This window comes from Suricata suricatta, chromosome 3 (genome assembly GCF_006229205.1).
Source record: "Suricata suricatta isolate VVHF042 chromosome 3, meerkat_22Aug2017_6uvM2_HiC, whole genome shotgun sequence".
Classification (NCBI taxonomy): Eukaryota; Metazoa; Chordata; class Mammalia; order Carnivora; family Herpestidae; genus Suricata; species Suricata suricatta.
This window is the reverse complement of record NC_043702.1, coordinates 63120802-63143431: the sequence shown is the minus strand read 5'-3', so window position 1 is coordinate 63143431 and position 22630 is coordinate 63120802. Positions and strand designations below refer to the sequence as shown.

Here is a 22630-nt window from a genome sequence, read left to right as displayed (position 1 = left end):
AAAATTTCCTGTTAGACCTATGAGTGCGAACATATGGTTTCTGTCCTTCTCTACCTGACGTATTTCACTTAGCATCACACTCTCAAGGTCCATCCACTTTCCTACAAATGGCCATGTCATTCCCTCTCATTGCCATGTAGTACTCCATTGTGTATATATACCACATCTTCTTGATCCACTCATCCGGTGATGGGCATTTAGGCTTGGTCCATGTTTTGGCTATTGTTGACATTGCTGCCATGAACATTGGGGTACATGTGCTCCTATGCATCAGCATTTCTGTATCCCTTGGTAAATCCCTAGCAGGGCTATTGCTGGGTCATAAGGGAGTTCTATCGATAGTTTTTTGAGGAACCTCCACACTGTTTTCCAGAGCGGCTGCACCAGTTTACATTCCCACCAACAGTGTAGGAGGGTGTCCATCTCTCCACACCCTCGCCAGCATCTATAGTCTCTTGATTTGTTCTAAATGTTTTTTTTAATTTATTTTTAAGAGACTGAGAGAGACAGCATGAGCAGGGGAGGGCCAGAGAGAGAGGGAGATACAGAATCTGAAGCAGGCTCCAGGCTCTGAGCTAGCCCTCAGCACAGAGCCTGATGCGGGGCTCGAACCCACGACTGTGGGATCATGACCTGAGCCGAAGCTGGACGCTTAACTGACTGAGCCACCCAGGTGCTCCCCTTGAATACATATTAAATGGTTTCTTAATGACTCATGGTTATAGACTACTTTAAACAAACTCATAAACCTTGGAATTAAATAGACCTACACTGAAATCATAAATTCTGTTACTAACATTCTCAGCAGTCTCAGTAAAATTACTTGATAATCTTGAATCTGTCAGTCATAAAGTTGGGATTATTTTCAAGTTAAATAAGAATAAATAGAATTGTATGGGTGAAAATGCCTAGTGCAGTGGTTGGGACACAGTAGGAGGGAAGTAAATATAAATTTTTAATTGTGATAAGATTTTATATCTTAAAATAATGGACCAGATCTAATAAAATAATTCATAGGAGGAATACATGTAAGGTTTTGAAATTTGGATGAAAACAGCCCATCTGTACAGTGCAGTAGATGTGTATTTGCAGCAGAGATAACTTCCAAGGGGGTTTACTTAATAGAAATTGCAGTATAAATCAATACTGGTTTGTGTCTGCCCAAGAAAGCTAATATAACTTTTGTCTGTTTTAAAGGAAGATGAAGGAGACAGTCTTTCTCTATTCTGCTGCTTTCCATGACCACATCTGAAAAAGGCCTGTATGTAACCTGAAGGGTCTTCACATGGGATCAGAATGCTCTTTAGACTCAAGTCACATCATCTACAGACCGGTTAAAAGAATGGACAATATGTTATTGGAAGCAGAAAAGCCTCAAGTGGAATGTTATGGTTTCCAAGTATCTGAATGTTTCTCACATAGAAGAGAAATTAGACTTAGTACTATTTAAAGAAAGAAAATAGATGAACTAGGATCACGAAACTGAAGCCAGAATAGATTTGGTTCAAAATAATAAAGTACTTTTTAAATAGCTGTCAAAAAATAGAATAGGTTGATTTGGACATTAATCCTTCCCTGTAACTAGCAATATGAAATCATGGACTTGTCGACAATTGGGTAGAATAATCTAAATGGGTCCAAATATTGATTAGTTGCCACCTTATGATTTTAGAGCTATCCAATCTTAAAATCATTAAATTGAATTTTCACATAACCTAAAAATACCACATGACCTAAAAGTCTGGGTTATTAGGTAAACTGAACCTATGCAGCACCAAATTAACAATTAAGCTTGCATGTGTAAAGAATATTGTCCTTAAAAGTAGACACAAAAGGAAGTTCAAACTTACTGCAAAGATGCTACTGTTAATGACAATATTTTTTGGATGCCTTCTATTGAAACCTCAAAATTCAATTTGCAAGCAAGTCTTCCTATTACATAGCCTAAATATAATTTTGATTTTTTTCTGTTATCACTTCATACATAGAAAATAATCTTTGATTCCTTATTCTGTCTCCTACTAGCTGTGAGACTTTGATAACAGCCTGTTATACTTTCCTCATATGCAAACTCTGGAATCCTTTATGTACCTCACAAGTCATAAATATTAAACCAGACCGTATACAGAAAGCCTGGACCACAGCATTGACTTTGTCAGTGCTAATTCTCTCTTCTAACCCAGTCAGTTATTCCAGAATACATCTTTAGTAATGATTTTGATGTTGAATGAAACTACTCTGGGTTGTTGACTAGGTGAATGAATGGACAGTAGGCATTATCTTCTATGATATGATAAAGAATTGCAACCACTTATCAAATGGAACTGGCTTGCATCATACTTTTAGATGGCTGAGTGCAGACTAAATTATTGATCACTAAATCACAATTCAGTGAAAGCACTTCTGTGGGGAATTGAAAAAATATGGTCCAGGTACTATGCTTTCCAGTGAGTGATCTTAATATAATGCTAAAGCCTGAAAAATATAGAAAGATTAATAGTTAATCTGTCCATTAGACTGCCTTTTTAAAAAACTGAATAGCTAAAGTAAGCTTTTGGTAAGAATGTATCAAAGTCAACTCAGACTTGGACTCTAACAAATTCCAGTTGTACTAATTTTATATTGTTGATTAAAGTGCAAGCCAATTCTCTTGGACATCAGTTGAAAGAAGCAGAGCCAGCATCAGTATGGGGAAAAGAGGTACATTCTGATAGAAAAAAAGATTCTCCTTAAGACAAATTTTAAGCATTTACATAAGCCCATATTTAGTGTAACAATTATGGCAATTATAACTATAGCTACAATTACTGAGTGACTATCATTTGAGAGGCAATCCGTTTAGATGTGTTTTTAATTCTATTGCCTGGTATTCTCACATATTAATTTTATGGTCACCATTTTACCAGAATTGAAATTGATGAGTTTCATGATTTCTCCATCACTGTATATATAGTTAGTTAGGCGGTGGAGGGAGATATTAACCCAGATATGTCTAAATCTAAATTTGAGTATCTTTAAATGATACCGCAAAAGTGCTTATAAACTAAATTTTCAGATAAGTGTAAACAATTGATACCTCAGTATGGTAACCTTAGAGATATCTCAAAACAAATGGGCTTGCTGGGGTAACTTGTTTTACTAAGTAACTGACATACTGACATCAGGCAGGACTGTCGGGAAATTTTCTCTATGTAAGTACCAAAGTCAAGTATTTCAGAAAATTTTGTAAAATTGAAAGCTAACTAGCATAGTAGACATTACTTTGGAAGGGAGGGGATGCTGCCTAGTAATGTGATCTTCTACATAGATTGGGGAAACTTGTCACTGTATGAATCATAATGGGACTCCTCCTGCAACAGAAGTAGAAAAGACCAGGTAATGTAAATTATGACTTTTCCAGGGTCTTATGGATCTAAGGAGTGACAACCTGACCTTGACAGGCAAAACAAATGCATCAGCTCAAGATTTCTAATTTGGATTTAATGACACACAATAAGAAAGACAGTGGAGAATTCCCTCCCCCCCACCTTTTTTTTCTGCAATAGAGGCAGAAGCTTCATCAGGAACTTCCAGAAGTTTTTGGAGTGACAGTAGCAATGGAGCCAGTAGCAGTGACCAGCGCTATATTTTTGGTGGTTTAAGCAGAAGTATTATGCCCACTGTACTGGTTCTGCCATATGATATTGGCTGTGATCTTGGCTATGACTTACTGTGCTCTGTCTATGACTTCTTCCCATATTTTCTTCTGTCGATACCCAAATTTAGGATTACTGGGGATTGAGTTTTAATCTAGCATATAATTTTATTTTTCCCAGAGTGATTTTGTTATTATCATTAAGCATAATTTTAATGTTTATTTATTTTTGAAAGAGAGAGAGAGAGAGAGAGAGAGAGAGAGAGAGAGAGCGAGCAAGCAGGGAAGGGGCAAACACAGAATCCGAAACAGATTCCTGGCTCTGAGCTGTCAGCACAGAGCCTGACGCAGGGTTCGAACCCATGAGCTATGAGATCATGACCTGAGCCAAAGTCAGACACTTAACTGACGGAGGCACCCAGGCGCCCCTCATTATACATAATTTGAAACATTAGTATAATTAGAATCAACATAAAAGCTGAATAGTTTGTTTCAAATAAGAATGGGAAAATGGAGGTTATTAAATAACCAATACAAGGAAGTTCAGGGAAAATGCTTTTCTTCTCCATTATTTTCACAATTAGGGTGAGCATTCTCTTTCTGTTAGTCATTTTAAATAAAATTTAGAACCTATATTCCATAAAGCCTTTGGAGCATGAAAGAGCATGCAAACGAATTTGGTTTCCTTTATAGGCATTTTGAAGTTAGGCATTCTCTGCCTTCCAGTTATGCTGATGGTGTGAGTTTTGTGCAGTTCTATTGGTTTTTCGTTTTGTACTGCATTGTTTGTGGAGTATTTATGTGGAGGTTCAGAACTGGGCAGTTTCCATTATCCTTGCTCCATATACTTCTTACATACAAGTAAGATTTAGATGGTTCAATGATTTAAATGCAAAATAAAATTTAAAAAAATCTAAACAATGCAACTTATTTAAAAAACTTAAGAGAATGCATTTATACTAATTTAAAATGGAAGCCCTAATTTGATGATGCAGACTGCTGGCTAGAATTTGAGGAAATAAGCACTCTAATAAACTTTTTTTTGGTAGTGTTAATGGTACAACTTTTCTAGAAGGAAGTTTGGCACTAGTTGTCTAAATAAAAATGTATACACCTTCCCCTAGCAATCTGAGTAATAGAAATTTACTTCATTGGTACACCTCAAACCAATTTACATGCACAAGTTTGCTCTGAGCACTATTTTAATAGCTAAGAATAAAACAGGTAACACGTATTTCAGGTGCAGCTACTAAAACAAACCAACAAGCAAGCACACAACACACACACACACACACACACACACACGTATATATACATACATACATATTATCTGGATCATATGACTGACCAAAATATCATACAAAGAATATGACATATGGAAGAAATACCAGTTTAGATTAGGGATGGGAGAGGTAATGTTCTGTACTTTTGGGGTTTGAGGTATATCTGAAATACCTCAAAGAAAAAATTCAGAGATTAATTAGAAACTTGAATCTGGAACTTAATAAAGATAATTAGACTATATATGTGTATGCATAGGTTTTATATACATACATAAATGTATGTGTATATATTAGTATATATACATATATACATATAACTATATGTGTATATGTGTGTATATACATATATACCAAATATATATATGGATATATAGTTATATAAACAGTTGAAATCCAAAGAGTACAAAAGATGTGTACTTGTAAATGTGTGAAATTATTTATGGAGTTATATTAAGGATAGCTCATTGAAAAGCATCTACCTATCATGTAACATTTGAGATTTAAAAAAAAAGTTTAGAAAGTAATTTTATGTATCATTACTAACATGTTTTTAGTCACATGGGTAGAATATTAAAAAGAGATATCATAGTCAAAATATTGAAAACACTAAAAGAAAAGTGACATATATATTAGGAAACAATAATAAGGATGATTACTGGCTTCTCATCATAAAAATACAGAAACCAGAAAAGTGTAAAATTGCCTTTAAAGTGTTGCAAGGAAAAAGAAGGTAAAGCTAGAATTACACAGAAGGCAAAAGTATTTTTCGAGAATGAAGACAAAGATTTTTTATGTATTTAAAAAATTTTTTTTTACTTATTATTTGAGAGAGAGAGAGAGAAAACACATGCATGAGTAGGGAACGGGCAGAGAGCGAGAGAGGGGGAGAGAGAATTCCATGCAGGCTCCACACTATCAGCGTAGTGCCTGACAGGGGACTCGATCTCCCGAACCATGAGATCATGACCTGAGCCAAAGGCCAGAGTTGGATGCTTAACCATGGAGCCACCCAGGTACCCCAAAGATATTTTTTGATGTCTCAGATGAAAATTTAGATCTTCAAGAAGGAACACAGAGAAAGAAAAATGATAACTATGGGGGAAAATATAAAATATATAAAGCTAATTATCAAAGCTAGGAGATAGCCCAATTGTCCATGAAGAGAATAGACAGAAAAATAAAAACTGTGGCCTATCATATAACAGAACACAGTCCAGCAATAAAAAAAAAATTGAACTACTGATACACATAAAGAGGACTAAGTCCAAAACCATTATGCTGAGTGAAAGAAGCATGTCAGCAAATACCACAAACTATGTGATCTACCTTATATGAAGTGCTAGAACAGACAAAACTAACCTCTAGGTGTGGAATAGGAACTGACTGGGAGGGGTGATGGAACTTTCTGGGGTGATAGTAATGTTCAATAGCCTATTAGGACTTCAGAGCACACAGGCATACACATTTGTGAACACTGATAAAACGCCACTCTTAAAGTCTGTTCATTTTACTTTGTTTTACCTTTAAAAAGTCCAGTAACAAATGCTGAATTCTAGTTAAATACATGAATTATGAAGTGCTTATGGGTGAAGTCTGATGGTGTTTGCAACTTATTTTGAAAGGCAATATGAAAATATGAAGAATTGATGGATGGTTTCAGGAATGCATAAATCGATAAGTGATAAACTATATAAAATGACAATTGAAGACTCTAGGTTCTGAGTGTGTGAACGTTCATCAAACAGGTCTGTCAATTTTTCTATATGTTGAAAATATTTTAAAATAAAACTTTGGGGAAAAATTTGGTTCTGGAGCTAGAGTATCTGGATTCAAATCTAGGCTTTAGCATTTCCTAATTGTGACCTTGAGCAAGGTACTTAAACCCTCCCAACCATAAATGTGAATAGTAAGTATTTACCTCATCAGGTAATATGAGCATTGAAAGAGTTAATAAATATAAAATACCTAGAACAGTGCCTGCCAGTACTACACAATATTACTAGGTATCCTTTAAAGCATGGTGTTTTTATGTTTATCCATCTTTTTAATTAAAATTATGGCCCTATTTCACGTAATTTATAAAAAGAATAGGCAGAATGCCATTTAATTTTTTGCTGATAAATCAAAGTAATAATTTTCAATTATAATAATTTCAGTATTCATCCATCCTTAAATAATTTTTCAAACTCAGAGAGTTCCACTTTTTACATTTTCTTTTGCTTTATTTGTTGGTATCCCTTTTATCATCAGACTTCTAGATTTTATTCCTGCTGCTTACAAGGTATTTGCTTCTCTCTGCTTCCTCTTCTTACAATTGTCTCTAGCTTGTTAGGTGTAAATACCATAATAATCGGTTGTGGGGTGGCAGCCCAAGATGTCCAATGGAAGAAAATCAACCTTACTTTAAATGTTCTGGCTCTTCATAAACCTTCTGCCTCCTCCCTATCTGTAAGTATCAGTGTTTTCTTATGAGAAATAGCTGGAAGGGTTGAAATTGATGAAGACTGACTCCTGGATAGATAAATAAAGCAGAACATACATTTCTTTAGATTCCCAGATTTCAGTCAGCTTTAGAAGAAGCTGATGGTATCTTTTTACCATAAGTGTAATCTAAAACATGTCACAATTATTACAATTAATGACTTAATGTCCCAAGGGTATAACTGTTCCAATGTGGGAGGACTAATTGGAAGGCAGCTGGCTGGACAGACCTACCATGTGATGGAAAATAACCATTTACTCCTGTAAGCATGCAAGCTCTAGTCTCCAAAATTGGCTCAGGCTTCACTCCATTTATTGCATAACTGATTTACATTCCTGGATTCTTCTTATATTTATATCTCTTTACTCCAGTGTGGTGATCACTTTCTTTATTCCAACTAGTTTTCTTTTTTTTTTTTTTTACTGTTTTTATTTATTTTAGAGAGTGAGAGAGACAGCATGAGCTGGGGGGGTGGGTTATCAGAGAGAGAGGGAGACACAGGATCTGAAGACAGTCTCCTGGCTCTGAGCTAGCTGTCAGCACAGATCCTGATGCGGGGCTCAAACCCACGAACCCACAAACCGTAAGATCATGACCTGAGCCGAAGTTGGATGCTTAACCGACTGAGCCACCCAGGTGCCCCTTCCAACTAGTTTTCTTGCCCTGTTACTGTTTTACTCTTTCCTGACTTAAATGACTTTGGATTTCTGGCTCTCATCTTTCTAATTCTCTGTGGTTGTGTTCTACCCAGAGTTCAGCCAGTTTTGACTAAAGCTCCTCAATGTGTGTTTCTGACCTAGGATTGACCTACTCCGGGTCCCAGTTCTGGGCTTTTGGTGGCTTCAGATACCCTGATTGCTCACCTCCATTGTTCCTTAGCTCCCTTGCCCTCACACCTCTCAGACCCATGGAACACATTATTAAAATATGTTCTCTTGCAGAAAGAACTATGTTTTTATTTTTATTTGTAGTTCTACATTTTAATATTTTAATTTCAGATATATGTAAAAATGAACGTTAATTTTTCTTTAAACCTTGTTCTTTCATTTTGACATGTCATGTAAGGCAGTACATTTAACCATGGTGTTTGTTTTTCACATAATTTATTTAGCGATCATTTGTGGAACATATACTAAGTGCCAACCACTGTGTCAGGAAGTAGTGCTGAAACTACTAATAAAATACAGTCACTGAATTTAAGGGCAGTTAGAGACAGACTTGTAAACAAATAAGAACCAAGTCATCTTGGTCATCTCTGAAAACTAAGTTTCAAGAGCAACAAGGACTGAAATTAAAATCATCTCCAACATGTCAAAGTGTCCAATAATCTCAGAACAATTAACATCTCTCCTTTTGAGGGAGGAGCAATCTAGGACATGAAGCTTCAGAATGACATGGTCACTATACACAATAGAATTAGAAGTTCATAACAGTATTAGATAACAAAGTCTCCCTATATGCATCTGATTGCAGAGTTATGAAGAACAATGAACAGAAGGAAAACTTAGCAGCAGTTGAAATACCAGGAAGGGATTCAGTTGACTGGGAATAGGATCTCAGTGAGGGTCTCCTGCCTCACTAACGAAAGCTACAATACCAGTGATAAAGTCAATAGAAAGTGAGGTTGCCAGGAACATAAAAGTAGAGTTGATTGTGCCTCAAGTATTCCCAAATGAATCTTAGAGAACAAGAAAGATTTTGGTTCCCTACCAACGAGTCTGGGAAAGGGGTCTAACCTAACATTCTAACCCACTCTATGTCTCAGATTTCTCTGGGTGTTCTCAAAACTTCTACTGCTTTGTGAAATTAGCCTCTAGACTTTCTGAATTATCCCTTTTTACTCCAACAAAATGAGCAAGTTGTAAAGAGGCCAGGGTCTTCCTAGAATTGTACTTATGGTGAACCCAATCTGTCAGATTCTTGACCAAAAATTTCTGACCAGAGGCCATTAGAGCTCAACAAGTAGGAGAAAAATATGCTTTGTTACTTCCCAGAGGAATGCAAAGGGACTCTGCTAGGCAACCAGCCTCTATAACTTGTCTTCAGTACTGAAGTCCTTGAGGCAACTGGCTCCCCTAAAATGCAAGACCTGATCTGCTTCTGTTTGAAAAAAATCCCAAACCAGCACTCTCCCTAAGAGTTCTTGGGAACATTTACAACTGGCTGACCTCCATGAATATCTTCTTAATCTGTTAGATATCCATGAACCTTAATTGTTGCCCACTTTTTGAACAATAGAATTTAGCTCACAGATCCACAAACTATGCCCCAAATCTGTGACCAGATGGAAGAGTTAAAAACTGGTGGTTTTCTACGGCCAATCACAGTCTGGCTCTGGTTTAGCTTGAGATAGACACAAGACCTTCGACAATGTACCAGACTCCAGGCAGCTGACTAGATATGGTAGTCAAATCTGCAGTTCATGAATTCTGGGAATCGGAGAGGACAGAGAAGGTAAGAGGAGGGTGATACTGAGAGTCGTAGGGAAAGAAAATCCTTTTAATGCAGTTGATTTGAATTATATCAGCCCTTCACTGCATATTAGAAATCTCCTGGCACTAATATTGACAACCTAGAAGGCAGCAACCCAATCCAGACAGATGATCTCAGAATACCTTGGGTGAGGGCCTCTTGAGATGAATCTAATGCTGCTTGCTAGACAAAAAGATTTTTTTGGCAGATAGCCAAGTTTCTTCCACCCACCTTTATAAAGCAAGTAGAGACATCACTACATTTGGGGGGCTTGTTTTTTTCTTTTCTGAGCTTCTAACTATGAGAGGCAGAGCATTATAGAATTGCTGAGGCAAATATCTGCTTTAGAACATAACTTTTCCAGAAGATCCACATGTTTTTCACCTCTTTTTCCTCATCTCTAAAATAGTCTTCCTTCTCTGGGTGCCTATTTGGTAATGATCTTACAAGATGTAGCCATTTTGCCATAGAGGTCCAGGTGCAAAATAGCTCTAATATTTGAAATCAAAAAGACATGCAGCTGGGATATCCACCTTATCTTGCTTCCGGTACCTTTCAAGATAATGTCCAATACATCTAATCTCATATTTAAGAAGCGTGGCCATAAGTCACAGTTTGGAGGACAGTTTGGGCTTGTGCTTCTTGCTGAGAACTAATTAGTAGTAGCATTCTCTTTCCTTTTTCAAAGCATCTTTAGTTGGATGATGAATGACCCAGCCATCCAAGTAGTGAGCCAATCAATGCTCAGCCTCGTTAGCTGAGTTCCCAGGGAAGAGGCTATGTGGAGAATATTTTGTATCAGCAACTGGAGCTATGTCTTCTCAGGGATAATAAAGAACAGTCAAGAAAGGAGATGTCAGATGTTTTTTCTCTCTACTTATTCCCTATTGCTTCCCGGTCCCTTAGTTTGATTCCCAAAATAGAGCCTGCCAGGGATTCAATCAGGCTGTGCAGACAGATTCCACACATGTAGGAGGAAAATTCCCAGCACAGTCACAACTTTCTTACTTTTTTCCTATCTTAGGGAATGGAAACCATGGCATCTAAATAATCAACCTTTAGGTCTTCTGGGAAGCTGCAGCTGATCCTAGGGATGAGCTATATTAGCCTTGCCAAAGAGAATTATGAAATGTTCTACTCTATACTAGATGACACATATTTATTTATTCTTCCAATATATTTACTAAAAGATTTAGAGTAGCTTACAGGATATAGGGCATATAGCAAGATAACATAAATGAAGAAAAATGAGGCAAACATGAAAACAGGACAGTGGAGCCACAGAGGGAGAATAATATCCCACATGCCAATTTTACTCTGATGTGAAATAAGAGGTAAAGGGTAAAATGACTTCTCACTTAGTCTGCAAAGTCTTTTCAAATTATGCTCTCAATCAGACATAGACAATGCATCAGTCCTCTTGTGCCAATGATATTCAGATAGCTCTAAAAAAAAGTAATAATAGGAATGGCAAGGCTGATGAACAAATTAACTTAAGACTGGAAAGTATTGCATGCATAACTGAAGGAGACAGAGTTAATGTGATCATTAAATGGAATCTATATTGTTGACAATATAGGAAGCATACTCACTTTGGTGACATGACCAATTTAGGTTGACATTCTTGTTCACTGAGACCACTTAAATGCACTTCATATATACATTATGGCTTATATTTCATCCTTCCCACATTCTTTAATGACTCATAGCTAAATTCTCTGGTGCAGAGCCTTTTCCCTTAGAGCTCTCTATCACCTTTCTTTCCTTTTTTTTCCCTCCAGGGTTTAGAACTCAAATGATATTAGAGGCATTGATTTTCTTCTTATGGAAAATACAAAATATCATTGTCTTTTAGAAAGTTGAAAGCTATGAAGAAAGATGATTGAAGCTCATGAAATTCTGATAGATATGGATAAAGATGAAAGCAATCAATCATATTTACAGTAAAGCTCTAGAATACATCACTGAGACTCTTCTTAATGGATGCAACCTTGATATGGAAGTAATGGTCACCCTCATACAGTTTACCTGAGCGTGTAAACGAGCATTTTGTTTTCTGTTTAGCAGTAGTTTCTAAAATAAAGTTGCATGTGCTCTTTGGCCCAGCAATAAACTTGTCCTATGAATATTCTTGTTGAAGTTTGAGAAGTCATGTTTGCAAAGATGTCAGTCACAACACCTTAGGGTGGACAATCCAATAGTCTGCTCTAAGGAGCTAAACCATGAATTTCACTATGTTGCTATCATGAAACTCTAGTTGGTAATAATGAAGAATGAGATAGATATTTCTGTGCTCATATGAAAAGATTCCCAAAATAGATGACTAAAAATCTTAATGTTGAAAATGATTTTCATTGTTTATCTTTGAATAAAGTATTTCATAAGAATTATATGCATAGTGTTATATATGCTAGTGCATGCATGTTTCCCCTCTGGAGAAAGTAAGCTGCCACTGTGGAAAGAGGTTGAAAAAGTGTCAGGGAATTTTGTCATATTTCTAACCTACTTGAACATAGTTTACCATGTATATGTATTACCGAAATCCAGAAAAGGAGAGTTTATACACTGAAGGCTCAGGAATAAAGGACAGATTGACCAGAATGGTACCAAACCACTTCTTCATCTTGACTTGAGCTTGCTTGGTTTTCTGCTTTGGGATCATTTTTTTCCACTTGAGCTGTTTACTTCCTGTTTAGTTGTGATTACCTGACTCCTACTCTTTTATCTCTCCCTAACATACAGTTTATCTTGCCTAACTTAATTGACATTTTCTCCTTTGTCCTTGCACCTGAATTCTTCCTGTAGCACTGCTTTGCTCCCAGGTCAGCCTATTTTGGCTTCAATATATCCACTCAATTCTGGACTCCACTCCCTCTGACAATTTTAGCCAAGTATTCCTAGAAAATATCATCTTGAAAAGGAAAATTGTAAATAAGTTTCTCAAAAACATAAGTATGCCTTGCCATTTTTTGTTTTGATAATATTCCTTAAGAATTTTATTACAGGCATTCTTCTGGATTCAAAAACTAGGAAAACAGTCTTGCAAATAAATGAGCACCGCCAGAAATCCCAACAGACAGGTCCCATCTCTTCCTCAAATAAAAAATTCTGTTTTGAGAACTGAATTCCCCCCAGATCTAGTAAACTTGGATTCTAGTAATGGTTTATTAAAATAACCAGGAGCTGAGGTCCTTCTAAGTGTCTTCCTTTCAGAGAGAAGGCGTGCAGGTCATACACATTCAGAATGGTATAACTTACACACGAAAGAGAAATCTGGAATAAAATGTCATGTGACAAAATCTGCGCATCTGATCTCAAATTCACTTACCTGAATCAGCTCAAGGGAAGCTCAGTGGCTATTTGAAAGCCCTGAGGGGATGCAGAACAGTAAGTCACTATGTAAGATGGAGTTTCACCAGGGTGAGCCATTATGGCTAGCAATGGAGAGGGGAACACTTCCAAGGACAGGAAGGAAAAGCTGCTTTGGTTTTAAGTATGCTCACTTGAGCTTCTCTATGGCAACCTCATGGTTCACAAGCACGGTTCACTTATTACTATGGATACGATAATAACTTCCAAGCTGTGCCTGTCCAGCCCACCAAAACAAGCATGTTGGGCAAAGGCCAGAATCTTTACAAAACTAATTGTTCTTGTGACCCTAGTCAGTCAGACCCTTGACCAGAAGAAACTGGCCAGAGGCCATTTAAGAGCTCAGGAAGGAGGAATGAATTCTTGCCCTTGCTAGAATAATACAAAGAAGAGATTGTTATGCATGTAACTTCTATACCCATCAGCAATCCAGAGAACTTTTGGGCTATGGTTTTAGATGTGACCAGATCTGTGAAATGCAAAATTAAAAAAAAATTCTTTTCCCAAACTGGCACATTCACTGGAACCCTGGAAGCCCATTAGAACTGACCACTTGCCTCTGCTCCTGAAAGGGATGGTCTGCTTTTCTAGGGTCTACTCCCACCCCAAATCTATTCCAGGCCTTCAAATGTAGAACCAAACACAAACATACCCAACCCCTTCTCAAATTGGACAGCAACTTTGGAACACGTTAGGGTGAGACTAGATATGGACCAGAGCCAAAGTTCTAGTCTATAATCAGGTGCTTGGACCCTGCAAACTCTAGGAGAACTCTGAGAGTCAAAGACTGGTAGGTCAGGAGCCTGACACTGGTATTTGAAGTAGAAGGGAAGAAATATTCCATTCAGTACCATATATTCAGTCAGGAACTATGGCCCCCAAATCAGTATCCTCTGGTTCCAGATTAAAACCAAATGCACTGTCATAATCTCAGACGTTTAAAAGTCCTTTTTCTCTGGCAGGGCCGGCCTGGGGTGGGGGGGGGGGGAAGGAGCAGTTATGGGGTGAGGCAGAGATTTTGTTAAATGTTGATAGTCAGTCTGGTACCCAGCTGGCACACAATCAAAGCTTTCCACAGAGTGGTTATCCTCAGCTAGCAATAGGTTGAGTCAATTCAGTCAGAAATACTGCATATACAACAGGCATAACTGTTTGCCAGACAGAGGAGAGAGCTCCCCTCGGCATGGGGTACAACTAGAATAAGCCTGATTTATAAATAGAAATGAACAAATAACATGGAAATCATGATCCCAGTTGGGCCAAGAGATACTGACCAGATGAAAAATATCCCTAGAAGCCCTCATATGAAAACTCTCTCTTCAGCCTTAAAGGTTTCTTCTTTTGGCATTGCAGAGGTGAGGACTTAGTTGACTGGCCTTGGTTAGCTGACACTAATAAAAGAGAAAGGGCCCAACTCAGGGAAAAATGAGATTTGTCTGTACAAATTCATATGATGGTGGGTGACTGCACTGCTGATAGCTAGTCAATGTGTGTGGAGCTTACAGATGTCCTCTCACAACTGACCAAATGATGTTGGTTAGTGAAAATAGTAGGTCCAGACTCCCAGAAACCAAGAGTGTCCTTTATATACTAATGTCTTCACCATAAGCTTTCAGGAGAGAGTCTTGGTAGGGATAGGGTTTGTTGGTCAGTAGCTGAGTACCCCAGTTGTGGTATAGAGCCTGTCAAAGTGAGATCTAGGGCTGAGGCCTATTAGGATACTTCCTCCCTAAGTAAGGCTGTTTCCCTTTCCAGAGTGTTTCATCCCATCTGGGCAAAATTAGTGGGGGCAGATATCAACTACCCTACCAGAGCCTTTCCCACTGGAGGCTGTGAGACAAAATTCCTGGTTCCTAGATGCTTGCTTGACTCTACCTAGTGCTCTCTAGTGGAGATGACAGGCAGCAGCAGGTTCTGGGGCCTGCCTATATCATCTGGGGTCTATCGGCCCCTTTTTCTAAGCCTACACCCAATTTCAGGTTTTATTGTTTTCAAATACATTGATGGGAAAGAAGGGGCTCATAGTCCAGGATTATAAAGAATCCCAGCAGTTAAGAATAGAATACTGTGCCTAAACATTCACTTCTATATTAATTATTGGACCAAATAAATTCAGCAATATCCACTATACTTACATTCCAAGGAAGTAAGATCACATATCTAAAATAAACTTTAAAGCTAAAAAGAAGAGGGTAACGCATATTTTGAGAATATTTGAAAGTATTAAATATGAATTGTTAACCACGGCACACAATTTTCTGAGGATAGAGTCTCACAGGTTAGAATATACTTTAAACTATATAGGTGAGAGATTAGGACCTGGAGAGATGGAGATCTGGATTTGAATTTCTTTTCCTTTAGTGCATTGTAGTGAGGCTGTCAAAGATCCTTTTATTTTTACATCAAACTAGATATAAAATGAGAGCTAGAATAGTGAAGTGGATTAAAACACAACAGGATTCCTTATACAAGCAACAGTTATACATGATATTATATTCACAAAACCTTTATGTAATTTGTGTCATTTAGTCCTTAACAGGATATGTAAGTTTTTGATGTGTCATTTACAAATTAGAAGAATAAAGTTTAATCAAAGTTAAATACTTGTTTCATTTTTGAAAAATGAAAATCCATTTTTATCATTCTAAATCTCAAAGTCTTCTTCAATGGACTTTCAGCTCATTTTTGATTAGCCAAGTAACCTCAACAAATTACTTATGGGTCTCATCTTTATTTGTAAAACTAGCAGCTGGACTGTAGAAACTTTCATTATAGCTGGAAAATAGCAGGTATGGTTTATTATAGGGCCCAGATTCCTTTTATTTTGCCATAAACTATTCTTCTGAACAACAGCCAGGAAGAAAAGTATCCACAAAAAGTACCACCCAACCTTTTCATTTCAAGACAATTTTCTGACCAATATCTAAATTGGACTCCATCGTTTCCATTAATAAAGAGAGCATATCAATGTGTCATTCCACATGTCTTTATTGTTTTTCCTGCTTTCACCAATATCCTAAGTATTGGAGACAACATATAACCAGAGTCACAATGAACACATCATCCCTTCTAGAAGAAAACCTCTAGAAGGTACGCATTTTATAGAGCTAAATAAGGCAACAACACAACAACAACAAACCTGTTGATACAAACAATACTAAGATATCAAGCCATTTAAACTGAGAACACCATTTCCCATTTTCTATTTTTTTTATTTTTAAAATTTTATCTATACCTCTAATTTTATACTGTTGATTCATGCATGAAAAGCACCAATCTTAAAATCGCTAAGTTACTTACAATAAGAGACAAGATTCCTTCGAAGTATACTCCATCTTGTGTAAGCTTTTATCCTCCCATTCCATCATTGTGTCATGTAACCTAAAAGTCACTGCAATTAGAGGGTTTCTAAAATTTTACTCTAACAGAGCATCTGGGCTTCCGAGGCTTACCTGGTGGATGAGAAAACTGACCACATACACAATGCAGAGTAAACATCCGCAGACCACTGATGCTCTGGAAGTAGTTTGCTTAATTCAGGTCCAGAATCTAAATTGACTGTTGAAGACCCTAAGGGTGTGTATGGGGTGGGGCGGGCTGGGGGTGGGCGGGAAAGGCTGGCAGCAGATGGCTGCTATCACCATCCTGGGGTTGGGCACACAGCAAGAAAAGGGACTTACTTGCTACCATGTGTCTGGTCTCCAACAGCACCTGAGGAAGCCCTGAGAAACAGGGCTGCCTGGATCCCTTTTCTCCTTCTGGGCTTCTTTTTCATCCAGGATCTCTCTGGCTTCCAGAGTTCTGGTTGCTTCCGAGGTGTTGCTAGGCTGGCGTTAGCCCTCACCAGCTGACGCTACCCAGGCCACGGCGGCTCGGTGGTAAATGGGCCCCACTGAATTGCCAGCTAGAAACTGCGTCTCTGGGGCGGTTGCTCAGCCACTGACCCAGAGACCCCTCCTGGCCAGATGCGCAGTGGAGCAGCGCCCGCAGCCTTGAGGCTGTTTTTGTGTCCTTCCCACTCCCCCCCCCCCCCTCGAGCCTAGCCACCCTCTCCCCCGCCCTCGTTCCCAGGCCGGTGAGAGACTTCCTCCGGAGCGGACGTGGGCGGGGTGATGGAGACCGAGACCAGCAGCCGCCACTGCTGAGGCCAGAGCGGCTGGCAGCTGCTACACATCTCCTCCGCAGCTGCTGGGGAAGGGAGGTGGCGAGTCGAGGGAATCGTTGAGGAGGAGGAGGAGGAGAGTTCTTCGAGGGCTGGAAAGATGGAGAGAAGAGGAAAGGCGGGATGCAGATTTGGCTGTGGAGGGGTAGGCATAGGAGGGAGAGCAGGGGCGGGGAAGAGAGGAAGGCAACCAAGTCCTCTTAACCTCTGGTTGCTTTCCCTTTCCCCTTGCCCATTCCCCTTGCCCAGCAGAGCTTGTCAGGGACAATGATCAATTATCAGCCTGCAGCATTCAAATCTGAACTTTGTTTAGGTGTAGGGGTGGAGCGGGGTGGGGGGGTGGGGGTGGCTGTGTAGGAAAGCGTGGCTTGGAGTTACTACAACCTCACTCTAGATTTCTTTCGCACTCTGGTGATTTGAGATAAGAAGGGCAGAGGAAAAATTATGCATACTTGGAAAAACTGGTGTGCAACAGTGAAGGCACACCCTGGGGGTGAAGGGGAGAGGTGTTAGACCATCTTTCCCAAATGGACTTGGGAAACTTTGCTACGCTATAGAACGTTCATTTTATACCCCTCTCTTGTTTGAAAATGGTGACGTTTCCTTAAAAAAAAAAAAAAGATTTCTACAACACACCAAGAAAAGATAACAAAAATGAGGAAAAGGGAAAAGAAATCATGTATGTTTGTAAGAGGCTCCAAGTTTAGATTACAATGCATGAGACAGAAGGGTAAAGTGGAAGTAAACTAACATTGATTCTGTGCAAACCATGTCAGGGACTGTGTGTGTCATCCATGACTCACAGAAGAGGCCTTGTGACATGTATTTTGCTGGTTTAAATTTTACACTTGTTATGAAAAATTTCAAACATAAACAAATATACAAAAAATATACATTAAACTCCTTTGTACTCATCACTTGGCCTCAATCACGCTGCCTCACCTATTGTCGTCATGTAGCCTATCATGTTTTATCTATACTTGCCCTCCCACCTTGGTTTAGCTTAAAAGTAGTCCAGACAGACGTATCCTTTTGTTCAAAATTATTTCAACATCAGTTTCTGAATAAGGACTTTAAAATACAACCCACCCTCAGATACTACCCAATACTATTATCATATGTAAAAATGAACAATTACTTTACAGTGTCAAACATCCACTTGATTTCTTTTTAGTAGGCAGTGTACAGATTACTGTCTTCTCTTTCCCATAGTTTGTGATGACAGTACAAGTGAATTTTCTAGTTCATAGAACTTTCCTTTAGGGCAACCCAACTTATGTATCCCTTTTCACGCAAAAAGATCTATGCGTATTTAATTACATTCACACATAAGAAACATTTAACATATTTATTATTAAATATTTTAAAGCTTAAATAAGATACTTGACATAAACTGCTTTGTATAACATATAATGAACAGGCAGCTAATCCTAATATGCTGTGCAAACCAATAATAGAAACAAGAGACAAACAGAAGGAAACCAATGACGTTGGATTTATCTTCTGAGTTGGGCAAACATTTTTTGTTGTTGTTCTGGAGCAAATTTGTTGTCACCATTGTTAGATAATACTGCTAAACTGATTTCACATATTTTTGCAATTATTATACTAGTAATAATGAATTGATGGGATTCTTTTGAATTGTTTAGCAGGGGGAAGCTGTTTGTTTTCCACACTTCTTCCTGAAGAACCGTATCATCATATTTCCTAAGCAGTGTTTTGTAAGTATGTATTTAGAAGGCAGAAGCTCTAGAGCTGCCTATCCTGCCTTATGAAGAAAAACCTGCTGTATCACACTACACTTGAACCTCATAGGCTCCTCGGGGAATTGTTTTCCTTGCAGCTGCTTAAGTGGGGGCTGTTTATTCTAACCTCAAAGATGTCAGTGTCAGGACTGTGGATGGGACTCTTATTTTTATTCTGACTCCACATCACCACATCCAGGGTCAGTAAAACCTTAAGCAAGTCTTCCAAAATTCAAACAAATCAAAATTCCTCTTTTGAAGATATGTCCTCTAGGTGTGTCATCTTTTACTTCTTCTAGTCTAACATTCATCTTTTAACTTTATGGACATTCTTATTTATTATGAATTTACTTTCTGGTTGACAGTCCTCTTCTTTATCCAGACTCTTACTATTGCTAATAACTTTCCCATCCATTTGGATGCCAACAACATTTGGATAAAACATCGAATAGCCTAGTTTCTGATTTCTTCCCTAATAGATGATCTTTTTCTCCACTCCACCTCGGCTATAATTCCCACTTTTGAATCTTGTCATAACTAGCACCTGCTTTGTTTTTCTCCATAACGCTTATCTAGCATGCTAAATATCAATTGCTTATTTGTTTATTTTCTGTTTTATTCTATCAGAATGCATGCTGCATGACAATTCTTGCTTATCCCCTGCTTTGAGATAGCACTTAGAACACAGGCTGGAATATACTGGTACCCAGTAAATGTGCTAAAACAACAAACAGCAAACATGCCTCTAATCCACTCTGTACTTCTAAGAATAATGTAGTGATTCATCATAGAAGTAGACTGTAGATAACACATAGTATGAAGAACATGACAATTGTCTGTTGGTCTGCTTTCATTCTGCCTAAACTCTGGTACTTATATTCTTTAATGCTTTTTTAATGTAGAGGTATGAAAATTTCCCCTGGCTGTAGAACCTTGAGACAAATCACAGGCTTCCCTGAAAAGAAATGGTAAAAATAAGGAAGTCCAATTATATCTATGGGGAATACCAGGCGCTCAAAGAAATGAAGCACTCAGCATCAAAGAGATACTTCCCCTACCCTCATTCTAATGTAATAAAGGATACACATTAGTTTGGGATTGCTGTCAAAATCCAGGCTTAGAAATCTTTCAGGATGAATATAATATAAGTCATATTGTAGAAAATGTCTCCCTGAATCGTTTGAATTTTAAAGTTGTTAAGAATTTTTTTTCAGCAAATACTAATTAGCTTTCTATGTGTCATGTGCAACATCATAGACAAATACCTAGAATCCTTTTTGTCTCAAATACCTAGAATCCTTTTTGTCTTAGTCAATTAGGGATTCTATAACATCCATAATGGGGCTCAAATTTACAACCCCAAGGTCAAGAGTCACATGCTCTACCAATTGAGCCAGCCAGGTGTCCCCATCCTTTCTCTTTTTGTCATTCTCACATACCTACGTAAAGACAGTCCTACAAAGCCAGCATCAGCTCCTTATTACTATTTTTATGTGTAGAGCATTCTACTTATGATTCCACTTATATGCTTGAGTTCCTTAGATCTATTCTAAGAAAACCTTGCCACAGTTTTCCACTCTATCCCAGGTTCCAAACTATAAGAATCTGGACAGTGAATAACACTGCAAAGAGTTGTTTAACAGTGGCAGAGGAAACAATAAATGGCTTGCTTATTAGAGATTCCTAGAAATGAAATAATAGACCATAGATGGCTAAAGCTATTTGGGTTCTTCTACAAAATAGGGGGCAAAAACACCTTTAGAGCATTAATTATCAGTTGATAAATTTCTGAACTTTCTTAGTTCCCTGATGTATGTATATACATACCTGGATTGCATTTATGTTGTGTGTGTGTATATATGTGTGTGTATGTATATATATATATATATATACACATGACCTAATCCTTTCTGCAGACAGCTAGAAAATCTCAGGAATTGAAGGCAGCTGGTTACCATACAACTCATCAAGGTTGGGTGTTATAAACAGGAAGTTATTATAATATTTTGATGCCACACCCTGCTACCTGGGCCCAATTCTAGCCCACCCTGCTACCTGTTCTCTTCCTCAACTCTTGGTGAGTGGTATTTCTCTAGAAAATTAGGATTACTGAGGGTTGAAATCTGGAATACTAAATACAGAGGAGGATGAAGTAAGGTGCTGTACTGAAAAGAGGAACATTAGTAAAAATTTGTATTCTTAATGATGGGACTCCCTTCTGCTCCAAGTTCTTTGCCTTAAACAGCACCCAGAATTCTGATAGTTACATTTTATATTTCAGAAGACAGATTCTAGCATCTTCCTCTAGAAAACATGATCTATCCCACAGGATAGGTCCGTTGATTCTGGAAGTTTGGCATCTTCAAGAAAAAAGCTGACTGATTACTGGATCATCCTAGAAGAAAGCCTTCTATTCTATAGGATATATTCCCTCAGCCCTCAAACACATGCATAAATGTGAGAAATGTCCATAAATGGAGAATCCAATTTGTTTATTTAGTGATCACTAACGAAGAATCACCGAACATTTGAGGAATGTCTTTAGCATGACAGAAAGAAACTGAAACAAACCTATAAAAAGAAGTAACTCCTATGGACTTAGAGACAGAGTAAAGCGTAAAAGAAAATTCAAAGACAATATAATCAACGTGAGAGATGAGAGTGGTATATCTATGGGACAAGGAGAAGATGCCCTATTTTAAAGGAACAGTATTTGAAAGATCTCTTGGAATCTTTATCTATGATAGATGATGACAATGGTGATGATGGTAATGAAGAAAGAATCTGGATAATAAAATGGTGGAAACCACCAAGAATGTACAAAAAGATGGATGGCAGGATATTAAAAATAAAATTCAAGAATAAATTCCAAAGTTTCCACCTTCAACTGACAGGAATTCCAGAAAGAGAGAACAAAGAACAAGTGAGAGCCAATTGATAAAAAGTAATACAAGATAATTTCTTATAATTGAAGAGTCTATGTCTCCCAAGTGAATGGACCCACAGAAAGCCAATCAGTTTAAATGAAAATAGTTCCTCAACCAAAGAAAACCATCATGAAATATTAGAATCTTTGGATAAATATTTTAAAACACCTAGACAGATAAAAAAGTGAGTTAAAGTGTAAGGGGTGGTTAGTATACCTATTGCCCAAAACTTGAGTACAATATAAAATTAACCAGAACTCGTTTGAGAAATGGCTGTTTCTAGTACTAGGGCTGAAAGTACACAAGATAAATCTGTAGCATCTTGTAGTGCCAGAAAAATAAGAGGATGTTAAACGAAGAAGAAAAGAAGAAGCAGCAGCAGCAGCAGAAGCAGAAGAAGCAGCAGCACCAACCCTCATATTAATAGAGATATGTCAAAGCAAAGGGACATGAAAGCCAACTGAAAGAACTACTAATGATCAAAGTTGGAACAATTTGAGCAATAAAATAAAGTAGTGTTGGATTATAACTCAATGTATAAAATATCCATGAGTCC

General features: G+C 37.9%; 1 protein-coding gene across 1 annotated transcript in view; it reads right to left on the bottom strand.

Moving 5' to 3' along the window:
* SCN7A (sodium voltage-gated channel alpha subunit 7) overlaps window positions 1-16968 on the bottom strand; it is an 84471-nt gene extending 67503 nt beyond the window's left edge. The window contains exon 1 of the mRNA XM_029932992.1: window positions 16921-16968. Coding sequence (XP_029788852.1) covers window positions 16921-16930 — 10 coding nt within the window. The 5' untranslated portion in view covers window positions 16931-16968. The remainder of the gene's footprint in view (window positions 1-16920) is intronic.
* Window positions 16969-22630: the final 5662 nt, after the last annotated feature.